Source organism: Mchenga conophoros, linkage group LG3 (genome assembly GCF_057382185.1).
Source record: "Mchenga conophoros isolate Kocher_MC1m ecotype Shallow Benthic linkage group LG3, M_conophoros_male_GT1.1, whole genome shotgun sequence".
NCBI classification, from domain to species: domain Eukaryota; kingdom Metazoa; phylum Chordata; class Actinopteri; order Cichliformes; family Cichlidae; genus Mchenga; species Mchenga conophoros.
This window is the reverse complement of record NC_140528.1, coordinates 59,892,129-59,915,103: the sequence shown is the minus strand read 5'-3', so window position 1 is coordinate 59,915,103 and position 22,975 is coordinate 59,892,129. Positions and strand designations below refer to the sequence as shown.

General features: G+C 41.7%; 1 protein-coding gene across 1 annotated transcript; it reads right to left on the bottom strand.

Moving 5' to 3' along the window:
* Nucleotides 1–247: 247 nt before the first annotated feature.
* On the bottom strand, nucleotides 248–7,778 carry LOC146579797 (macrophage mannose receptor 1-like). Its single transcript, XM_085265054.1, has 7 exons — nucleotides 7,751–7,778; nucleotides 6,163–6,231; nucleotides 2,037–2,375; nucleotides 1,338–1,664; nucleotides 1,027–1,118; nucleotides 511–604; nucleotides 248–375 (listed from the first exon to the last, which is right to left on the bottom strand). Exons 1-7 carry the CDS (start codon nucleotides 7,776–7,778, stop codon nucleotides 368–370), a joined length of 957 nt encoding a protein of 318 aa, XP_085121180.1. The 3' UTR covers nucleotides 248–367.
* Between the last annotated feature and the right edge of the window lie 15,197 nt (nucleotides 7,779–22,975).

Here is a 22,975-nt window from a genome sequence, read left to right as displayed (position 1 = left end):
AAAGCTTGAAAGTGATTTGCATCTATTATTAGCACTTTGATTTTATTATTACAAATATTACAATATTTAATGTTATATTGCATAGGTTCTTCTTCCCACCCATAGTTACAATATTATGACCAAAACCTTAGGGGGGAAATGAGGACAAGATCTACTGTTTTAATTACACTCTTAAAGTACGTAAAAGTTTAATTTACTTAATAACTTAGGTTAGAATATACATCAGCTGTTATGAACTACACAAGTATAGGGTAAATAAATTTGCTGGGGAACGCAACAATCTTTAAATAATCTGTTTCCATCCATCAGCTCTACAAACCACTATAACCACTAATGTTGCAGTAAAACGACATTGGCACTTCTGCTCTCAGCATCCTCTAAAGAGAGGAAAAAAACCTTTTCACTGATTGTTTGTTTGTTCTTTTACTAAATTACTTTTTACAAAATGATTGGTATGTTTCGAATTAAGGTTAGCATGATAGATGCTCCCTGTACGGAGGCCTCTCGTACCCGTGTTCTCAGTGGTCTTCAACTGAGGTTGAAATACACGTTTATATTTAAGTTGGACATCAGTCACCCCTTGATCTCTCAGGATTGTTTCCAACTAAAAGAAAAATACAATCAAAGAAAAGAATTGTTTGACATACTCTCCAGATTTAGCACACAGCTTCATACCTCTCTGTGTAACATTAAGATAACTATAATAATTAAACCATTTTCTATTACTTTCAAAAACAAATGCACACAGACCATAATGTATTATGTATAAAAATAGAATTGACAGTCTTGCTAGACAGCAAGACCTCGGGGATGAGTTCATGATGTCATAAATAACAAAGTGTTTCAGATGTGCTTCACTGAAAATATTACTCTTATTATATTTTTGACTCTACTCAAGACTTTTTGCATACTGGTATTATTTTTTTCTGTAGGTAGTTTTTGGTTGATGTTCTGTTTACTGTAATTTTATGAACTCTTGCAGTATAACCAGTTTCCCCTGGTGGACCCTTGAAGCTATGTTTGTACCTTCTGTAGGAATAGGCTGGAAGTAGTAGAGTCAGTGAGATCCACATCAGACTGCACCTTCATCTTTATGACCATCTTCTTTAGCTTGAGACCTGCAGAATACAAACCCAGAAATATAATCTCAGCCATTATTAAGACTGTCTTGATGAATGCTCTTACATCTAGGAAAGGAAGAAGAAAGTTGTTTTGGTTCATCTGAGCGTTGTGTTGATTGCGATCCTTATTATGAATATTATTATTTTTCTATCCGAGTTTTGACATCACACTTTTTCCAAGAAATGACTTATTGCTTTTGTATTTCAGGAACTTACCGCCTTCACAGATAAATGTTGCTTTCTGGTTACAGTCAGCTGGTACCCAGCGTCCCTGCTGTGATCCTTCCACAGAAACGCATTTTCCACTATAACTTCCGCCTCTTTTCCAGTACCTGAAGGAGGTCTTTGTTCCATCTGACCAGTACCAGGAATCTTTAAACAGACCGAACCACACTGCGTTTGTAACTGAAGCAATCGCTAAATTTTCCTGTGCTGTATGCACACATGCCAGATCAGTGTGCTTCTGCCTGCACAGATCTTGACTGTTTGGCCAGGTTTGTCCCTGTGTGTAAACCACATACTTCTTGCTGCCATCCTGCTGAACTAAAAACATACAAGGAGAGAGGAATAAAAGGAAGTTAGACATCTTTTTTCTTCCAAGAAAAGTAGAAATCAGGTAAGATTTTTAGAGCCAGATTTACATTTAGGAAGGCCAAAGTGTGGCTAGTGACAAAAAACTAATATAAAAAAATGCCTTAAACCATTTAAAAGAATCACACCTGGGCTATCATTTTGTGTGCTACCCAGCTAATGATTTTTCTTTCTTTGTTTTAGATATAAGAAATATAAATTCATATTTATCTTCACCATTAAATAATTCATATCAAAATCCTGAAGGTTTTATTTCAACTTAATCACTGTATGTAATTGCATCAGATTACATTTGCTTTAAAGATCACTGTGTCATTTACTCACTTTCATAACACACATAAGCCATGGCAAATCCACATGGAGCGTCATTCCAGAGGCCGTTATCATACATCTGTCCACATGCCTCAACCCCTCCATAGTTGTTTGGTTCACCAGGGCTCCACTGGGTGAAGCTCGTTACACCGCTGCCATCAGACCAAAGCCACCTGTTGGTCTGTCCATTGTAAAGTCCAATCCATGATGATGTCACGTCCAGTGTGTTGATCAGCTGGTTTTCATCATCCATGTTATTTATGGTTGCTAAGTCGGTGTACTTTAATCTGCAGAAGCTCTGAGCCTCATACCAGGTCAGGGATTTATTGATGAAGTGATACTGCTGAAGCACTTAAAAAAACCCAGCAGATTAGCCTTTCTTTCTTCAATTAAAAACAGACAAACTGCATCACCAAAGAGCATCAACTTTCTCATGCATAAATACACATCTGATTACTCAAGTTAAACCTACCAACCAAAAATATATTTTGTTTCCCATCTCATAACTGTTTTATTCTAAAATACATTTTTTTCAGTGAGTTTGTTCCAATGAATAATCTGTCTCGTGAAATCAAGAAACATGAAATAAGGAATTTAAGAAACAAGCTGGTTTTAAGAGATGAAAAACGTCTGCAACTTTAAAATATTAATTGGTTGGCAAATCTGATAAACACGTCAAGGTCTCAGGAATATTCAGTCAGAAACAGATCTGCAATAAATGCTGGCCAAGAATTCAGTTCAGATACTGTATGGCTCGAAACCCAACCGTGTCCTCTTGGCTTGAAAAACAAAAACAAAACAAAAAACTGGAAATTATTAGATTAAGCTGATCTTACTACTTTTGTCTACTTTTAGTTTTCCCTTTAAGTATGACAATGCACTGTCATTACAATCACCAAAAAATCTCCTCAATTTTAGTAAAATCCAGCTGGGTTTATCATTGCTCAAAAAAAATATAAAAATGTATTTGACAAAACTAACAGACGGACTCTCCTCTCCAGCACCCTGGCATAGACTTTCCCAGAGAGGCTGAGGAGTGTGATTCCCCTGTAGTTTTCCCTCCGGTCCCCTTTCTTAAAGCAAACCACGACTATTATGACAAGTTACTCTATATATGTTACAAATTATGTCCCCTACATAAAAACATACTTGAGAATAACTACAATTTTTTTGTTATTCATTAAACGTTTGTTGTTTAAAACTATTTTGGAGCCATGGGAGAGGCCATGTTTTTTCGCACACAACGTATTCTGGGACGATGACGTGTATTGGTTATCGGCTGTATAGGTGCTCTCATTCAGCTAACCTGTTTTGTTTTTTATAGTGTAGCAACCGTATTAATTAACTTGCCTATTAGTGACCTGCTGACGACTTGGTAGACCCGCACTATCCGGTATTTGAGTCTGACGTTATTTTTTTATTTTTTTTATATAAGTAAACAAACTTTTATTACAGCAATATAAAGGAAAAACTAAATTCACTGCATGATTTTATCTCAGGACACTAAGGCAGACACAGAGGAAACTGTTTGTGTGAGAAACAAAGTCTTTTCCTGGACTACAATCCAGGATCGAACCATGTTCTCAACAATTGAATGTTGTCCTTCAGCAGTTATACAAATCCAATTCCAAAAAAGTTGGGACTTTGTGTAAAATGGAAATAAAAACAGAATGCACATCTCAGAAACACGTTTTATTCAAAATAGGACAGAAAAAACAAAACAAAAAAATAAAATAAAATAAAATGTGGAAAAAACTACAATTATAAGAAAACTATGAACTTGTTTTGACTTTAATGCAGCGGAGTCTGATGTTATTAGCCATGCCTGTGCCCAAACTCTGCTGCAAAAGTCAAATGATCGCTGCAGCATTGCTGACAGTTCTAAAACTGTCTAAAATTGTTAATTTGTAATAAACTGGTCAGTGTGGCTGCTCTGCCAGGTGTAACAATTAAGTTTGATTGTTAATTAAGTGTAACATCCAGGCATCCATGAAAACGGAATTTATGACATTTAACAGAGTTAGAAGTTAGCAGGGAGTAAGCTCGCTAGCTTCTATCTAAATATAATATACCATGTTCTGACTGAGAGATTTATTAAACAAATTAAAATGTACAGCTCTGCTATCACTTCCAACATAAATGATGGCAGGAAAGTAAAAAGCAGCGACGTTTGTAGGGTTACTGAAGTTGGGCAAGCTGGTATATAATGATGTGCTACGTGATCGCCAGCGCGACAAGCTATTGTGTAGTTACATCGTAAGGGTCTAAAAACTGAGCTTTAAAATGATTAGAAGTAATAAAAACTGCAAGAAGCCGACAGTGATCACTGACTGTTTTTAGGGGCTTGTTGAGATTAAATCGAACAAGATACAAAGCATTAAAATAGGTTGAAAACACAACACTCTTATTAAATGAAAATAATTAGGGCCCAGAAACAGGATTCATCAGGTTATCACTTAAAGACTGGATACTGGTCATGGAGGCTAACAAGGGCTGCCCAAAGAACATCTGGATTAAGACATACGGCTTCAAAAAGTTTTGGTGCTTTACAACAAACCTTCTCGGTCACCGTTGTCATTGGCAAGCAGTAGCCGCATAGACACCAGTAATTTTCCCTCACTCTCTCGTCCTCGTGTGACGGATTGTTTTCATCTTCATCTAAACTAAGTGCAGTTGACTATTTTCATTCTCTCTCTCGGGTTGCTCTGGTTCAAACTGGAAAGGTTACCCAGAGTGCATTGAGAAGTAAATAACAATGGCAGCCTACTGGTAAATCGGTTTTATGTCAAATGTGCTTAAAAGGAAATCATTTGGCGTATTTTAATAACACATATGTGTTATTGAAAGCACAGTACATATTTTAGCGCAAGAATGTCTTAATAGCTGGGATTCCCTTTAAAGATGGGAACCACCAACCCGGTCTGCCAATCAAGGGGTACTGCCCCTGATTCCCACGCAACACTGTAGAGGAGTGTCAACCAAGACAGCCCCACAACATCCAGAGCATTAAGGAACTTGGGGTGGAACTCATCCACCCCAGGGGATCTGCAACCAAGAAGTTGCTTAACTACTTCAGTGACCTCGCCCCCAGAGATTGGTGGGTCATCCCCTTCATCCCCAGACTCTGCTTCCTCCACGGAAGATGTGTCAGTGGGATTAAGGAGGTCCTTGAAGTATTCCTTCCAGCGCCCGAAAATTTTCTCAGTCAAAGTCAGCAGCGCTCCACCTGCAAAATACACAGTGCAGGTAGAGCACCGCTCTACCCCTCCTGAGTTGCCTGACTATTTGCCAGAATCTCTTTGAGGCAGTACGAAAGTCTTTTTCCACGGCCTCTCCAAACTCCTCCCACACACGAGTGTGGAACAGGCCAGACTCGTTCCTGGTGGGTGCTCCGCCAGTGCCCCGCCAGTGCCCACTCCGGGTCAGGGACGAGTTCCTGTCCCAAGTGGAGGAGTTTAAGTACCTCCGGGTCTTGTTCACAAGTGACGGGAGAAGGGGGTGGGAGATCGACAGACGGATTGGTGCTATGGCCGCCGTGATGCGGACACTGTACCAGTCTGTTGTGGTGAAGACAGGGCTGAGTGTAAAGATGAAACTCTCAATTTATCAGTCGATCTACGTCCCTATCCTAATATGGTCACAAGCTGTGAGTAGTGACCAAAAGAACAAGATCGCGGATGCAAGCAGTGGAAATGGGTTTCCTCCAAAGGGTGGCTTGCATCTCCCTTAGAGATAGGGTAAGAAGTTTGACCTTTCAGGAGGGGCCCAGAGTAGAGCCGCTGCTCCTTCACATCGAAAGGAGCCAGTTGAGGTGGTTCGGGCACTTGACAAGGATGCCTCCTAGGCGCCTCCTGGATGAGGTGTTCCGGACATGTCCCACAGGGAGGAGGCCCCGGGGCAGACCCAGGACACGCTGGAGAGATTTAATCTCTCGGCTTGCCTGGGAACGCCTGGGTGTTCCCCCGGACAAGCTGGAGGAGGTGGTTGGGGAGAGGGAGGTCTGGGCTTCTCTGTTTGGGCTGCTGCCCCCACAACCCGGCCCCGGACAAGCAGAAGAAAATGGATGGATGGCTGGCTGGATGGATGAAAAAAACTAAACAAAACACTTACTAAGCTACTGCAGTGCATGCTTGTTTACCTGTTATATTGGACCCTGCTGAAAGCAGTGCAGGTCTGGTGGTGGTCATCAAATGCATTATGAAAATTCCTGCAAACCAAAGAAGAATGACTAGCACTCATCTACTGAATACTGCCATATTCAGTTGATGATATATCCAAACTGAATGTATAAATATATCATCTTTTTTGTTATTTTCTATGAAGTTACAGAAAGAGTAAAAAGAGTAACAATTGTTTTACACATGTATGATAATTAATTAATTTAAAACTGAACACATATCTTGACATATAGTCTTTGAATCACCTAACTAAATTCCTAAGTAATTCATTATTCAATGATGCAGGAGGTAGTAAACATGAATAATAAAAAGAATTGTTCATATCTAATGTATTGTAAAATGGAAAGTTACAAAAATTCTAACTTTGACACAATAATTTACCATCCTTTTTTTTTCTTCTTCTTTCTTCCCCATTTGTACAGGACGGCTAAATCTTTCTATAACGATTACACACAATAACTCTCCTTTGATGTCGATGACACCAATTAACTGAGCAAGCTTAACATTTCCTATAAATTGTTTTATACTGTTTTTTTATTTAGGCTTGCAAAAACCTTGGTGTTAGATTTGTTATAAATTGCAGAGAATCATATCACATTTGGTCTCTTGACATGTCTTTTTAATGGGGGGTGTTTAGAGTTCTCTAAATACTGTTTTCAAATCTTGGCTCGTGTGATTTGGCATTTATCAATAGTTGGTCCACGACCCTGTCAGGGACACTTCCAATAGGGCTTAAAATCTGGGACACTCCACCAATTCTTCTCAGAATGGAAGAAGCTTCTCAGATGATAGATGAAACATCGTCAAGAAACTTAAAGAAGTCCAGACTCTTTCCAAACTCCTTAGATTGCGCTGTACTCTGTCATAACACAGTTAAACTCTATTATTCTTGTGGAGTTTCAATGACACTGTGGGAATTGTATGTAAAATGATGCAAATGAGTCACTGGATGAAAAGATCTCTCTGACTGTGATAGAAATTGCTTCTTAAAACTCTGAAAAGATGAAGTTTGCAAAATTTCAGTGTTTATAGACCAAGCTCACAGTTTGTTTAAAAAGTTTGGTAGCGTATTGTATCACCAAGCTAAACTCTACCATTGTTATTGAGTTTCTATGACACTGTGGACTTGCATGTAAAGCAATACAAATGAGTCACTGAATATAAAAATCTCTGTAACCATGTCACCCATGCAAGAAATGACCTGTTCCAACCCTGAAAAGATGTTTCTAGGTTTTGCAACATGTTTATAGACCCATATCATTGTTAGTTTCAAAAGCTTTCAGTCATAATATTTTCACTAGTGATATTCGATGCAGTCTTTCAGCTTCTTTACCACGAAACCGTTTTTTTTATTCTCAGTTAAAAAAAATAAATAAATAAAAAATTTATTTCATTTATGAAATCTTGTGTTTTTTCCCTCTTTAATGAGTTTATAAGACTAAATTTGCAACAAAATTTTTAAAAAGTTTGCTTTGATTTATTTCATAGTTAACTCTTTTTTATTTTCATCATTACTTCACAAAAAATGTTTTTACTGTTTGGATTTACCTGCACAAATGAGAGTTTTATGACCCATGGTTCAGAAGAAGTAGTCTAGAAAAAAAAAAGCAAAACAGCAACTTAATACTCAGTTTTCTCAACTACAGCATACAACACCACATACACCATTTAAATATTTTGCAACCAGTACAGCAACAAGTACCAACAAGCAAAGAAAGTTAACGGTTGATCTATAAATAATTTATACTCAGAGATATACAAGTACCTGATGCGGTTCAATGACTTGATTTGCTTCTGAAACCTGTGAATCTGAAGGTCTTTTGATTTACACACTATGCAAAGAAACTATGCAGACACTGAAACTTATTTGGTTATAGGTGTGCCAAAAGAGATTTAAAGAGCCAGTGACAGTCATTAGGCTAGTCTAACCGGAGCATCCAACATTAAGAAAATGAAGTAAGATTACATTTTAATATTTTGCTGTCTGCAATTATACATTAACACTGCACTCGTGCAAAATCATTAAGTGATTCAGAAACAGTTAACATGACATTATAGCATTAAAGCCTTCACGTTGGTGTTACATGCTTATCCAATGTATACATGTCTAGATGAGTCAGATAACACACACCAATTATTTAAACTGCAGGAATCTCTGAAATATATAAAGACCTGGATGGCCACTAATTTTATGCTTCTAAATTCAGATAAAACTGAGGTTATTGTACTCAGCCCTGAGAATCTAGATATATGGTATCTAACCAGATTCTTTCTCTGGATGGTTTTACCTTGGCCTCCAGTAACACTGTGAGGAACCTTGGAGTCATTTTTGACCAGGATATGTCCTTCAATGCACATATTAAACAAATATGTAAGACTGCTTTCTTTCCATTTGCACAATATCTCTAAAATTAGAAATATCCTGTCTCAGAATGATGATGAAAAACCAGTTCATGCATTTTTACTTCAACAGGGAGTGCAGAATTATTAGGCAAGTTGTATTTTTGAGGAATAATTTTATTATTGAACAACAACCATGTTCTCAATGAACCCAAAAAACTCATTAATATCAAAGCTGAATGTTTTTGGAATTAGTTTTTAGTTTGTTTTTAGTTTTAGCTATTTTAGGGGGATATCTGTGTGTGCAGATGACTATTACTGTGCATAATTATTAGGCAACTTAACAAAAAACAAATATATACCCATTTCAATTATTTATTTTTACCAGTGAAACCAATATAACATCTCCACATTCACAAATATACATTTCTGACATTCCAAAACAAAACAAAAACAAATCAGCGACCAATATAGCCACCTTTCTTTGCAAGGACACTCAAAAGCCTGCCATCCATGGATTCTGTCAGTGTTTTGATCTGTTCACCATCAACATTGCGTGCAGCAGCAACCACAGCCTCCCAGACACTGTTCAGAGAGGTGTACTGTTTTCCCTCCTTGTAAATCTCACATTTGATGATGGACCACAGGTTCTCAATGGGGTTCAGATCAGGTGAACAAGGAGGCCATGTCATTAGTTTTTCTTCTTTTATACCCTTTCTTGCCAGCCACGCTGTGGAGTACTTGGACGCGTGTGATGGAGCATTGTCCTGCATGGAAATCATGTTTTTCTTGAAGGATGCAGACTTCTTCCTGTACCACTGCTTGAAGAAGGTGTCTTCCAGAAACTGGCAGTAGGACTGGGAGTTGAGCTTGACTCCATCCTCAACCCGAAAAGGCCCCACAAGCTCATCTTTGATGATACCAGCCCAAACCAGTACTCCACCTCCACCTTGCTGGCGTCTGAGTCGGACTGGAGCCTTTACCAATCCAGCCATGGGCCCATCCATCTGGCCCATCAAGACTCACTCTCATTTCATCAGTCCATAAGGCAAGGCAAGGCAAGGCAAGTTTATTTGTATAGCACAATTCAACAACAAGGTGATTCAAAGTGCTTTACAGAGACATTAGAAACAAAAACAAATAAAAGGCATGATTTAAAATTGATTAAAACAAGCAAGCAAACAAACTAACTAATTAACAAACAAACTGCCACCAGAAGTTCTTAGGTGGCTGCCTCAAAACTGTTTTGCATGCTCCTGTGTCGCATACTGTTGTTGGAGCGACAGTTGAGGCTCATCAGCGTCGTGTTTTTGGCACAGGTTGTGTTATTCACACCTGTTCGTGCGATCCGAACCCTTATCGTAAGGGGAGCTACCAGAGCTACCAGTCCCTCTGCGGACGAGCTACTTTCTATTTTAAATTCCCTGAATTTAAAATACTCTCTAGACCCAGTCTAGACCCAGCTGGGGAGCTACCCAGAGCTCTACAAACAAACAAACAAAACAGTATATAAAATCAGAACAGTAGATAAAATCAGTAGTTAATGTAAGTTTTGAAATTTAAGCTTAAAGGTGTGGATTTGGTGCTTTATTCAAATGCAGCTGAGAATAGGTGAGTCTTCAACCTGGATTTAAATAAACTGAGTGTGATAGAACTTTAAAGTCTATCCTCTGACGGACAGGCAGCCAGTGTAAAGACCTCAGAGCTGGACTGATGTGGTCCACTTTTTTGGTCTTAGTGAGGACTCGAGCAGCAGAGTTCTGAATGAGCTGTAGTTGTCTGACTGATTTTTTAGGTAGACCTGTAAAGATGCTGTTACAGTAATCAAGCCTACTAAAGATGAATGCATGGACTAGTTTTTCCAGGTCCTGTTGAGACATCAGATCTTTTATCCTTGAAATATTCTTGAGTTGATAGTAAGCTGACTTTGTTATTGTCTTCATGTGTTTTTCTAAGTTTAGGTCTGCATCCATCACTACACCCAAATTTCTCGCCTTGATTGAATTTCTCTGGTGACATGTAATCGTTTTTCTTTGGCGCCAAAGACTATTACCTCAGTTTTGTTTTTGTTTAGCTGGAGAAAATTGTGGCACAACCAGTCATTAATTTCCTCAATGCATTTACCAAGAGCCTGTACAGGGCCTTGGTCTCCTGGTGACATTGTGATATATATTTATGTGTCATCCACATAGCTATGATAGTTTATTTTGTTGTTCTTTATAATCTGTGCCAGTGGGAGCATGTAAATGTTAAACAGAAGGGGTCCCAAAATGGAACCTTGGGGAACTCCACATGTGATACTTGTCTGCTCAGATGTGAAGTTACCTATTGATACAAAGTATTTCCTGTTTTCTAAGTATGTCTTGAACCAGTTTAGTACAGTTCCTGAAAGACCTGTCCAGTTCTCCAGTCGTTTGAGTAATATGTTGTGGTCAACTGTATCAAATGCTGCACTGAGATCCAGTAAAACTAAGACTGACATTTTTCCACTGTCTGTATTCAGACATATGTCATTAAACACTTTGGTCAGAGCGGTTTCAGTGCTGTGGTTCTGTCTAAAACCTGACTGGAAGGTATCGTAGCAATTATTCTGTTTTAAGAAGTAACTGAGCTGTTGAGAAACTGCTTTTTCAATGATCTTACTTAAAAATGGGAGATTTGAGATCGGCCTGTAGTTGTTCATTTGTGTCTTGTCAAGATTGTCCTTTTTCAGTATAGGTTTAATTACAGCAGTTTTTAGTGGTTCTGGAAACACACCTGATAATAAAGAAAAGTTGATGATCTGTAACAGGTCTGACTCTAAAGTCTTTGAGACCTTTTTGAAAAAACTTGTTGGCAGGACATCTAAACAGCAGGAGGAGGAGTTCAGTTGACCTAAGATGTCCTCCAGGTCTTTGCTGTTAATCGGGTGAAACTGTTTCATGGTGTTTAAACAGTTTTTTTGGTGGACACAGTACATATCCTGGATCTGCTGTTGATGTACCAATTGCTTGTCTAATTTTTTGGATTTTTTCTGTGAAGAATTTGGCAAAGTCATTGCAGGCCATGGTTGAATGAAGTTCAGCTGCCACTGACACAGGAGGGTTTGTTAGCCTGTCAACTGTAGAAAATAAGACCCGAGCATTATGGCTGTTTTTAGTGATGATGTCAGAGAAGTAGGACCTCCTTGCACTCCTCAGTTGTAAATTATAATTGTGAAGTTTCTCTTTATAGATGTCATAATGAACCTGGAGGTTTGTTTTTCTCAATCTGCGCTCAGCTTTCCTACACTCTCTTTTTTCATTTTTCACCAGTGTGGAGTTTCTCCATGGAGACTTTTTCCTTCCAGAGATAACCTTCACCTTAATGGGAGCAATAGTGTCCATTACATTTAACATGTTAGCATTGAAGCTATTGACGAGCTCATTGACTGACCCTCTGGACAGGTCAGGTGTTAATGGGAAGACCTGGTTAAAAATTGCACTACTGTGTTCAGTTATACACCGTTTTGTGATCACTGTTGTTGATATATTTATGTGGGCTGAGATTTTACTTTCAAAGAAAACACAGTAATGATCAGACACGCCCACATCAGACACAGTAACCTTTGAAATGCTCAGGCCCTTGGAGATCAGTAGGTCAAGAGTGTGTCCTCTATTATGTGTGGCCTCTGTTACATGCTGAGTCAGCCCAAAGTTGCCCAGAGTGTTACTCAGGTCTTTAGTCCCTTTGTCCTGAGGGTTGTCCACATGGATGTTAAAATCCCCAACAATAATTACACAGTCAAAATCAACACAGATCACAGACAGCAGTTCACTGAGGTCATTAAAAAAGTTTGTGCAGTATTTGGGAGGCCTGTAAACATTAAGAAACACAACTTTGGATGGGGCCTTCAGCTGTAAAGCCACATATTCAAAAGACTGAAAACTTCCAGGAGATAGCTGCTTACATTGAAATGATTCATTAAATAAGACAGCAACCGCTCCTCCCCTCCTGCTCACCCTGGCCTCACTGATAAAACTGTACACAGCAAATCCAGCATGTCCAAATTAACACTGTCGGATTTGATTTCAACACTATTAAAGTGTCTATATGGGTCCACACCAGAGAGTGTTAATTTAACTCTTTTTGGAGAGTTGGTACATTAACTCTGATTTAGTGTTAAACACCAAATCTGTCTGGAGTTGATAATTTAACACTTGGTGTTAAGAGTTTATATATTAACTCTCAAAGAGTATTTTAGTTTAACTACTTAAGAGTTATCTTCTAATTCATTCTAAAAAGAGGGAATTTTACTGTTCTGAACTTCTAGAAATTTTTTTTGGAAATAAACATTTACTAAAAAGATGCAATGGTTTTTGAAAAACATTTATTCTGAACTGTGCACCACAATTTCAAAACATTTTCTGAAAGATGTAACAGTATACATGTTCTCACTTTCATTAGAATTTTTTTTATCAAAAGGTCTGACATGGTAAATGCAAATAACAGCATTCTCATCACTTATTTCTTCAATACAATATGCATGTCCTTCATTCATCCCTTTGTGGAACTTCAACGCACTTCTGCTCTCCCCCATATTCCATCTTCACAAGCATATCCTGTGTGGAGATTGAATAAAAATTAGTTGACACTAATTAATGGCACAAATAATCCAGTAAACAATTGCAGCACAGTAAAAAAAAAAAAAAAAGGAATCCTCTTTGAGCCATTACTTGTGTAAAGTATTTTCCCAAAAGACAAAGACACAGGCAACAGGTAATACTGAACTAAATGTAAAACCTCAACCTTTTTAATTTTTACCTAAACCGTGTGCACAAAACTCTGGAGGGATCTAGATGCTAACGTAGAACCCAGTCAGGACGTCTGCTACTGCTGTTTGCTCGTTTTTTTGTTTTTTTTTTATGGGCGATCGTTTTCAGGCTTCATGTAGCACCATTATACCAACATTTCACATTCTAGACATTGTTTTAGGTGTATTTGACCAAAAGTTTGACTGAAAATTCACATGCAAGCTTTTTTTCAAGGCTGTGGTATTTGCCGCAAACAATACCTTTCAGCTAGCTAAAACAGAATGTTATGCTATCACCGAGCAACATGGCTAATGCCTTTCACACAGCTTTGTTTCAGCTCCAAAGAGCCACAGAAGTAAAAGCTCATGATAATAATTGAAACAATCTTTGAAAGAATGACTTACCAAGCATGGCAAACAACTCAAATATGTAGAGCAAAATGTTCCGAAACAGCTTCACTTCAGCTTCGATTGGAGCCGTGCTGGGGGCGGAGTCTGTGAATTTACTCCATTGGTGTCATAGCCCCTGTAGGAGTTCAGAGTTAAGAGGTCAAGAGTTAATGTTTCCATTGTAACACCTCCAGATTTGACATAGAAACACTCATTTTTAACACTCGATTTTAACTACTATCATTTTACACCTCAGAGTTACATACCTCCTTGAATCGCTACCTTATCGTGGTGGAGGGGTTTGTGTGTCCCAGGGATCCCAGGGGCTATGTTGTCTGGGGGCTTTTGCCCCCTGGTAGGGTCTCCCATGGCAAATTGGTCCTGGGTGAGGGACCAGACAAAGAGCGATTCAGAAGACCCTTATGAAAAGGATATCGAGGGAACAGTTTACCCTGCCCGGGATAGGGTTACCGGGGCCCCGCCCTGGAGCCAGGCCCGGGGAGGGTGCCCGAGGGCGAGCGTCTGGTGGCCGGGCCTTAGTCCATGGGGCCCGGCCGGGCACAGCCCGAAGAGGAGACATGGGCCCATCCTCCCGCAGGCCCACCACCCGCAGGAGGCGCCATAGGGGTCGGGTGCATTGTGTGCCGGGTGGCGGCCAGGAACGGAGGCCCTGGCGGACTGACCCCCGACTGCCAAGACTGGCAATAGGGACATGGAATGTCACCTCTCTGGTGGGGAAGGAGCCTGAGTTAGTGCGTGAGGTTGAGAGGTACCGGCTAGATATAGTCGGGCTCACCTCTACGCATGGCTTGGGCTCTGGAACCAGTCTCCTGGAGAGGGGCTGGACTCTGTCTCAGTCTGGAGTTGCCCCTGGTGAGAGGCGGCGGGCTGGGGTGGATATTCTAATATCCCCTCGGCTTGCTACCGATATGTTGGGGTTTTTCCCGGTGGACGAGAGAGTTTGTTCCCTGCGCCTTAGGGTCGGGGAACGGGTCCTGACTGTCATCTGCGCTTATGCGCCGAGTGGCAGTTCAGAGTACCCAGCCTTCTTAGAGTCCCTGGGGGGGGTGCTGGAAGGTGCTCCACCTGGAGACTCTGTTGTCCTGCTGGGAGACTTCAATGCTCACGTGGGTAACGACAGCGAGACCTGGAGGGGCGTGATTGGGAGGAACGGCCTCCCTGATCTGAACCCGAGCGGTGCTTTGTTATTGGACTTCTGTGCTAATCACAGTTTGGCCATAACGAACACCCTGTTCGAACATAAGAGTGTCCATAAGTGCACGTGGCACCAGGACGCTCTAGGCCGTAGGTCGATGATCGATTTTGTAATCGTATCACCAGACCTGCGACCATATGTTTTGAACACTCGGGTAAAGAGAGGGGCTGAGCTGTCAACTGATCACCACCTGGTGGTGGGGGACTGGGGACATTGAGTCCGAATGGACCATGTTCAGCGTCTCCATTGCCGAAGCTGCTGCATTGAGCTGCGGCCGCAAGGTGGTTGGTGCCTGCCGTGGTGGTAATCCCCGAACCAAATGGTGGACACCAGAGGTGAAGGGAGCCACCAGGCTGAAGAAGGAGTCCTATCGGGCTTGGTTAGCCTGTGGGACTCCGGAGGCAGCCGACAGGTATCGACAGGCCAAGCGGAATGCGGCTCGGGCAGTGGCTGAAGCAAAAACTTGGGTGTGGGAGGAGTTCGGAGAGGCCATGGAAAAAGACTTTCGGACTGCCTCGAAGAGATTCTGGCAAACCGTCAGGCGTCTCAGGAGGGGAAAGCGGTGCTCTACCTGCACTGTGTATAGTGCTGGCAGAGCGCTGCTGACGTCGACTGAGAAAATTGTCAGGCGGTGGAAGGAATACTTCGAGGACCTCCTTAATCCCACTGACACGTCTTCCGAGGAGGAAGCAGAGTCTGGGGATGAGGGGAATGACCCACCAATTTCCGGGGGCGAGGTCACTGAGGCAGTTAAACAACTCCTTGGTGGCAGAGCTCCTGGTGTTGATGAGGTCTGCCCCGAGTTCCTGAAGGCTCTGGACATTGTAGGGCTGTCCTGGTTGACACGCCTCTGCAATGTTGCGTGGAGATCAGGGGCAGTACCTGTGGACTGGCAGACCGGGGTGGTGGTCCCCATCTTTAAGAAGGGGGACCGGAGGGTGTGTTCCAACTACAGGGGGATCACACTCCTCAGCCTCCCGGGGAAAGTCTATGCCAGGGTGCTGGAAAGGAGAGTTCGTCCGCTAGTCGAACCTCGGATACAGGAGGAACAATGCGGTTTTCGTCCTGGTCGCGGAACACTGGACCAGCTCTTTATCCTCTCGAGGATACTTGAGGGTGCATGGGAGTTTGCCCAACCAGTCTACATGTGTTTTGTGGACTTGGAGAAGGCATTCGACCGTGTCCCTCGGGGTGTCCTGTGGGAGGTGTTGCGGGAGTATGGGGTGTCTGGCCCATTGCTACGGGCCATTCGATCCCTAGACAACCGTTGCAAGAGCTTGGTTCGCATTGCCGGCAATAAGTCGGACTCGTTCCCGGTGGGTGATGGGCTCCGCCAGGGCTGCCCTTTGTCTCCGGTTCTGTTCATAATTTTTATGGACAGGATTTCTAGGCGCAGCCAAGTGGCGGAGGGCTTTCGCTTTGGTGGCCTCAGAATCTCATCTCTGATTTTTGCGGATGATGTGGTTCTGTTGGCTTCATCGGGTAAGGGCCTCCAGCTCGCACTGGAACGGTTCGCAGCCGAGTGTGAAGCAGCGGGAATGAGGATCAGCACCTCCAAATCTGAGGCCATGGTTCTCAGCCGGAAAAGGGTGGAGTGCCCACTCCGGGTCGGGGATGAGTTCCTGCCCCAAGTGGAGGAGTTCAAGTATCTCGGGGTCTTGTTCGCGAGTGATGGGAGAAGGGAGCCGGAGATCGACAGACAGATTGGGGCTGCAGCTGCAGTAATGTGGACGCTGCATCGGTCCGTCGTGGTGAAGAGGGAGCTGAGTGTAAAAGCGAAGCTCTCAATTTACCGGTCGATCTACGTCCCTACCCTCACCTATGGCCACGAGCTGTGGGTAGTGACCGAAAGAACGAGATCGCGGATACAAGCGGCAGAAATGAGCTTCCTCCGAAGGGTGGCTGGCCTCTCCCTTAGAGATAGGGTGAGAAGTTCGGCCATCCGGGAGGGGCTCAGAGTAGAGCAGCTGCTGCTCCACATCGAAAGGAGCCAGCTGAGGTGGTTCGGGCATCTGACAAGGATGCCCCCTGGGCGCCTCCTGGGTGAGGTGTTCCAGGCATGTCCCACCGGGAGGAGGCCCCGGGGCAGACCCAGGACACGCTGGAGAGATTATATCTCTCGGCTGGCCTGGGAACGCCTTGGTATTACCCCGGATAAGCTGGAGGAGGTGGCTGGGGAGAGGGAGGTGTGGGCCTCTTTGCTTAGGCTGCTGCCCCCGCGACCCGGCCTCGGATAAAGCGGATGAAGATGGATGGATGGATGGAGTTACATTAAAAGAATGTGACTCTGCTTAGAGTAAAATTAACTCTACTTTTGCAAGAAGACTATTAACACCAAAAAATTTAACACTTTTGAATTTGCTTTGTAGTTAGGAGGAGTCGTCTCGATGAGAACAGCTCCACTGTTACTTTGGTCCAACCAAGTTTCAGTTAAAAACATAAAATCAAGGCTGTGCTCAGTGATTAAATCATTAATTAAAAATGTTTTCCCAGCTAAAGATCTAACGTTTAATAAAGCCAACTTAAGTGTTTTAGAGGCATTACTTGTCCCCTCGTGTTTGGGAGCAGTCTGTGGCACACAAGGTATGTTTACTATGTTTAAAGGTCTTTTAGAGTGCACCTCTCTGTGTTTTGACCAGGCCACATGTCTCCTTCTGTCACCTAAGAGTACAGAAATTTTAAAACCTTCTAGTAAACAGGGTCCCAGCTTCTCCTGGGAAAAGTCACCACTGCCATAATCCTCACAGCCCGGACCCTCCACACATCACACATCAGACTGCGGAGACAGAGCATGAAGGTGGTAAGGAGGAACTAGGGGGGCGAGGCTGGGCAATGTGACTTCGATTGCTCTGTTGAGGGTGGGGCTCGATGGCGAACCTTTGGCCGCTCTGGTGGGGGGTTTATGGGGGACAAAAAGGGATTGGGCCGGAGGGTAGATCTGAGAAAAATTCTTTTCGAAACACATTTTGTAAAACTACCAGCAAGTCCAGGAAATTGCTCTCCTAATGAATGTTGGTACATAGGTTAAAAATAAAAGCCCTGTCCTCTACATATTAATTTTATGCTGATCTTAACGGAAACAGAATATGATTGGAGGGAAACAAATACCAAACAGACGACTTTTTTATATATAAGCAGAAAAATTAAACATTGGAAATCAAGTCGCAGCAAGTGCTATATATTAACATACAATGTAAATATGTTTACTAACACATTATATGTAGCCTGTATACACCATTGCATACTATTGTTGAATAACCTTTTTTTTTTTTTTTTTTTTTACACTGAACATCCATTGTTGTGTTTTTAATTCATCTTATTCATCTTATGTTTACTGATTTTCACAGATCGTGGATCACTGTGGGACCACTCTGACCAATAATGTAAAAGAGACCAAAGACAATAGGGACATTAAAGTTTGTTAATCCTGCTCAACATCCCCATGGGAAGGAGAATCCAAGACTTCTTTTTCTTAGTATTTATGTGTTTACATGTTTCAAAAACTTGCTCTAACTTTGAAAAGCAGTGCACAAGAAGTATGTGTTATCATAACTTTACTTTTAGAGAAATATTCTGCATTTAATTAGAAAATATTTACTCTACATAAATATTACATTGAATAAACTAGAAGATGTACTATCTCTGCTAAAACCTCGGATTAAATAACAGACTTTCTGACTCTTACAGAAAATTTAGTTCCCAAAACTTGTTTGGATAGTATCTACTTAATATTTTGTTTATGGTTTTTTTTAACATCTATGAAAGATTTGATTTGATTGATTTTGAAAATGGTTTTGTTTTAGATTTATTCTGCTTTTAATATAAAGGGGGTTTTAACTTTTCATTGTGTTGCAGTGATTCATTTTCACTTTTTTTATTCAGTACTTAGTTATGGCTGTAGTTTTAACTTTCTTAAATTTAGATGAACACTGACATTTTTTATTTTTTGTTTTTTTGCAGTACTGAATCTGTACGTTTTCGTTCTGAATCAATATTAAAGTTACAATACATGGCAATCATTGTTTCATAACATTTGCATAAATTTCAAATGTGTTTACTGTTAGTTAGGGTGAAACAATTACTTGTTCTAAGTGTACAATCATAGTTTTGCATTAGTTTTAAAGTATTGATAGCCTTGGCATGGCTGTTATATTTGATGGTAGTGAAGATGAAGCTGAGGTGGGTTGGACAAATAACAGAAAAGCACTGAGATTTTAAACACAGAACAAAAGGCTGTTAGGTGACGGCTGTGTGCAGGCAGGAATAGGACCCAAGGTGCAGACTCCGGAGACAGAACTTAAACCAAAACAGCTTTAATGCTGAACGCAAACATAACATAACTGGAAAAACTCCAAAAAAACAAACTAACACCAGCGGATTGACAAAACACAGAGCAACATAAACGGTAGATCACGACATGGACACTAAGAAACACAGGGCTTAAATACACAGAGGGAGCAATCAGGGAATGGGTAACAGGAGGGAAACACAGCTGGGGCAAATCAGGCCTAACGAGACAAGAGGAAGCAAAACCAGACACATTAACATCAGACATGGACTTTCAAAGTAAAACAGGAAACACATAACACAGACTGAACAAAGACACAGACTCATATGCAGGCACTACAAAGGGAACAGAGACACTGACCCGATGTGGGGATACAGCAGAAAGGGGAGACAGCAACATGGAAGACAGAGACCTAAGCCATAAGTCAGAACTCAAAGAAACCAAAAACTAGACAGTATAATTAATATCATAAACTCAAAAACCCTGGGTCGACGACCCAGGCATCCTAACAAAGGCAGGCAAGAAAAAAATTATAGTGTAGGGTATACATTGTAATTTATAGTACAAAGCAGTATTCACTTGTGTACATGATCGAATATTTATATCCACATAATTATGGATTATTTTATTTACACTATTAAAAAAAACATTCTGTATTTGGCAGAAAATTACATAAGGAAACATAATATATTAGATTTATGTTTCAAATATGACAAAATGCTTGCCAGTCTTGGTAGCTGGGGATCAGTCCGCCAGGGTCTCCGCTCCTGGCCGCCGCCTGGCACACATTGCACCCAACCCCTACGGTGCTTCCTGCAGTTGGTGGGCCTGCAGGAGGATGGGCCCATGTCCCCTTTTTGGGCTTTGCCCAGCCAGGCCCCATGGATTAAGGCCCGTCCACCAGACGCTCACCCTCAGGCACTCTCCCTGGGCCTTGCTCCAGGGTGGGGCCCCAGTAACCCTATCCTGGACAGAGTGAACGATGGTTTTCTCTTAAGGGTCTTCTGAATCGCTCTTTGTCTGGTCCCTCACCCAAGACAAATTTGCCATGGGAGACCCTGCCAGGGGTCAGAAGCCCCCGGATGGATGGATGGATGGATATGACAAAATGCTGATTTTACAGCAGCAACAGGGAGAGGCAGATGGGGAGGGGCAGGTGGCTGCCCCTCCCCTGACACTGTTTCTGCTAGGGGTTTCTTCTTTTTATATGGGGTATTTCCTCTACACTGTTGCCAAAGCACTTGTTCATGAGGGGTCATCTGATTGTTGGAGTTTTCTCAACTTTTTTATATCTTACAATATAAAGCACATTGAGGCAACTGTACTTTAATGTTGGTCATAAGTACCAAAATTAAGTATTGGCCAATTCAGTAACAAAACTAAATGTCACTGTTCTGGTTGCAGATAGAGCATTCATTACAGAACAAAAACAAACATACTGCATCACATTAAACAAAATGTTTGAATCATGAAGTGAGCAGGCAAACAGGACATGTGGAGTTCTCACAGAATAACTGAGAGACGTGATGCTCACTTTTGTCATTTTTAGGTGCCCACTTTTTCCTGGCCGGTGATTCTGCTGCTATCTGCTAACCTGGATGCCCAAGAGTCTGTCTGAAAGTTCAGCCATGTTCAGCCTCCTGTAGGGTTTACTCATCTGGCTTGGTGGTGTACAGTGTTGAGATGCCACTCATGATGATGAGGCTGTTGTTAGGTTAGGAATTCTGAATATAGAAGTGCAACAATGATTTTTGTGTTTTTATTTGCTTTTTTTAAAAAAACTTTATTTGTTTCCATTTGCACAACAAAAATGTTTTTTGACTTTTCATTGAGACAAATTGTCACGGCGAGTGAGATGAGCCGTGTGAAGATGATAAAGGAGGATCTAATAGCAGGCAATTGTGAGGGTGTGAAGGTGATTTATTGAATACTAAGCACAGGGAGAAAATGGCAAACGAAGATAAACTAAACTATACTGGAAGCCACTAAACTACTGAGCATGAACAAAAACACGAACATGAATGAGGGCGAGCAGAGACAGACAACGGTTGACAGTAGGGATCAAACACAGAAGGAGCACGGTGGATACACAGACAGACCAGCAACTACAATGACAGAAGACACGACTTAAATACACTCAGAGAAACACAGGGAAATTACACACAGGTGGTGGACACAGCTGGGAGTAATTAACGAGACGAGACAAGGGAGGTAAAGTGAACACACTCACATGAGACGCAGACCTTCACAATAAAACAGGAAACAAGAAAACACTGCACAAGGATGCAGACACGACACTGAGAGACAGACAGGAAATGACACATGGAACTTGAACTATACAGACACTACACATTCCTACAACATGATTAAACAGACACATAGAATTCCAATAATAATAATAATAATCAACAAAGCACAAGAGTAGCAAAACGATCATTCAAAAATGAATCAAAACATAATAAACTCAAAATGCTGGGTCGAAACGACCCAGAACCGTGACACAAATATTCTCATGCAGAAAAATATTTCCATCGCAGATAAAAGCCCCAACTCGATTCAGCTGCAAACTGCTGGAGTGAATGAAAGTGATGAAAGTCTCATGGTATGTTTAACACTGAGAAACTTCAAATGGATGTTTTGAAGTGACAAATCTTTATTTGTAGATGCATCTCCAATGTCTGACACTGCAGACATATTCTGCTAGTGTCTAATTTTTGGACATGGATAGTTCTTATTTGATGTTACAAGTGGCAGGTGTGGTTGTTTCATAGTCAATCTTATTCATTATGTTTGTCGAGAACTGTTGCTCTTTAATAGATAAGATTGTGTGTTTCTCCTGCTATTTAAGACATTGACGTGATCTAGTGTCACACTGACCTTAACAGTGGAGTGAGGAGCATCATTACAACCATTAAATATTTCAGCTTGCATAAGTAACCCTGTTGGATCCTATGGGCTCAATGCTGTTAGACACTTTTGCTAAGGATTTCCTCTCATGGGGAGTAGTTCAGGATTCATGATTTATTTTGCAATGACTGCAGCAAAACATCATGAGATATTCAAACACATATAAAGGTGTCACGGTGTGGCTGGCAGACCGTGGGGATGTGGGGAAAAGGAGGACCCAGGCGCGGTACTCTGTGTATAAACAGTGCGTTTATTTACAGTGATGGAAACAATAACAGTAAATCCCCGTGCTCTCCCGTGACTCCCGTGTCGTGTCTTCCCAAAAAGTCTGTGCTCCGTGTTCTCCACTCTCGTGTGTCCACACACATCCCGTGCCTGCTGCCCTCCGATGTTCCCCGCTCCTCCTGAGGGGAAAATGACAGAGGCAGCCGTCAAGACACGTAATTCCAGTAGGCATACACTCACAGACTAAACTGAACAGAAGACTAACGTGGAGACTCATGCAATGATCCCGCATCGGTGGGAGCTCCAAGACTCTCTTAAGTAGCTCCCCCGACGAGGCCTGATCAGCAGCAGGTGTGTAGCTTCGGGTGTGGCCAGTCCCCTTGCAGGGCCACACCCTCCAGGCCTGACGCCGCCTATAAACAAGTGCTCAGCCACCCACACACACATATACACAAGCACAGAGAAGGGGAAGCAACACCAAAATACACAACAATAACACAGGTCCATGACTGCCCAGGTGTCCTGGGTCGCCCAGTCCCAGGACCCTGACATAAAGGTGTGGCCTTTTGTCATGATTTAAATGAGACCGAACTGAAATTAAGCTATTTGTCATTGTGCTAAAATAAATATACTATT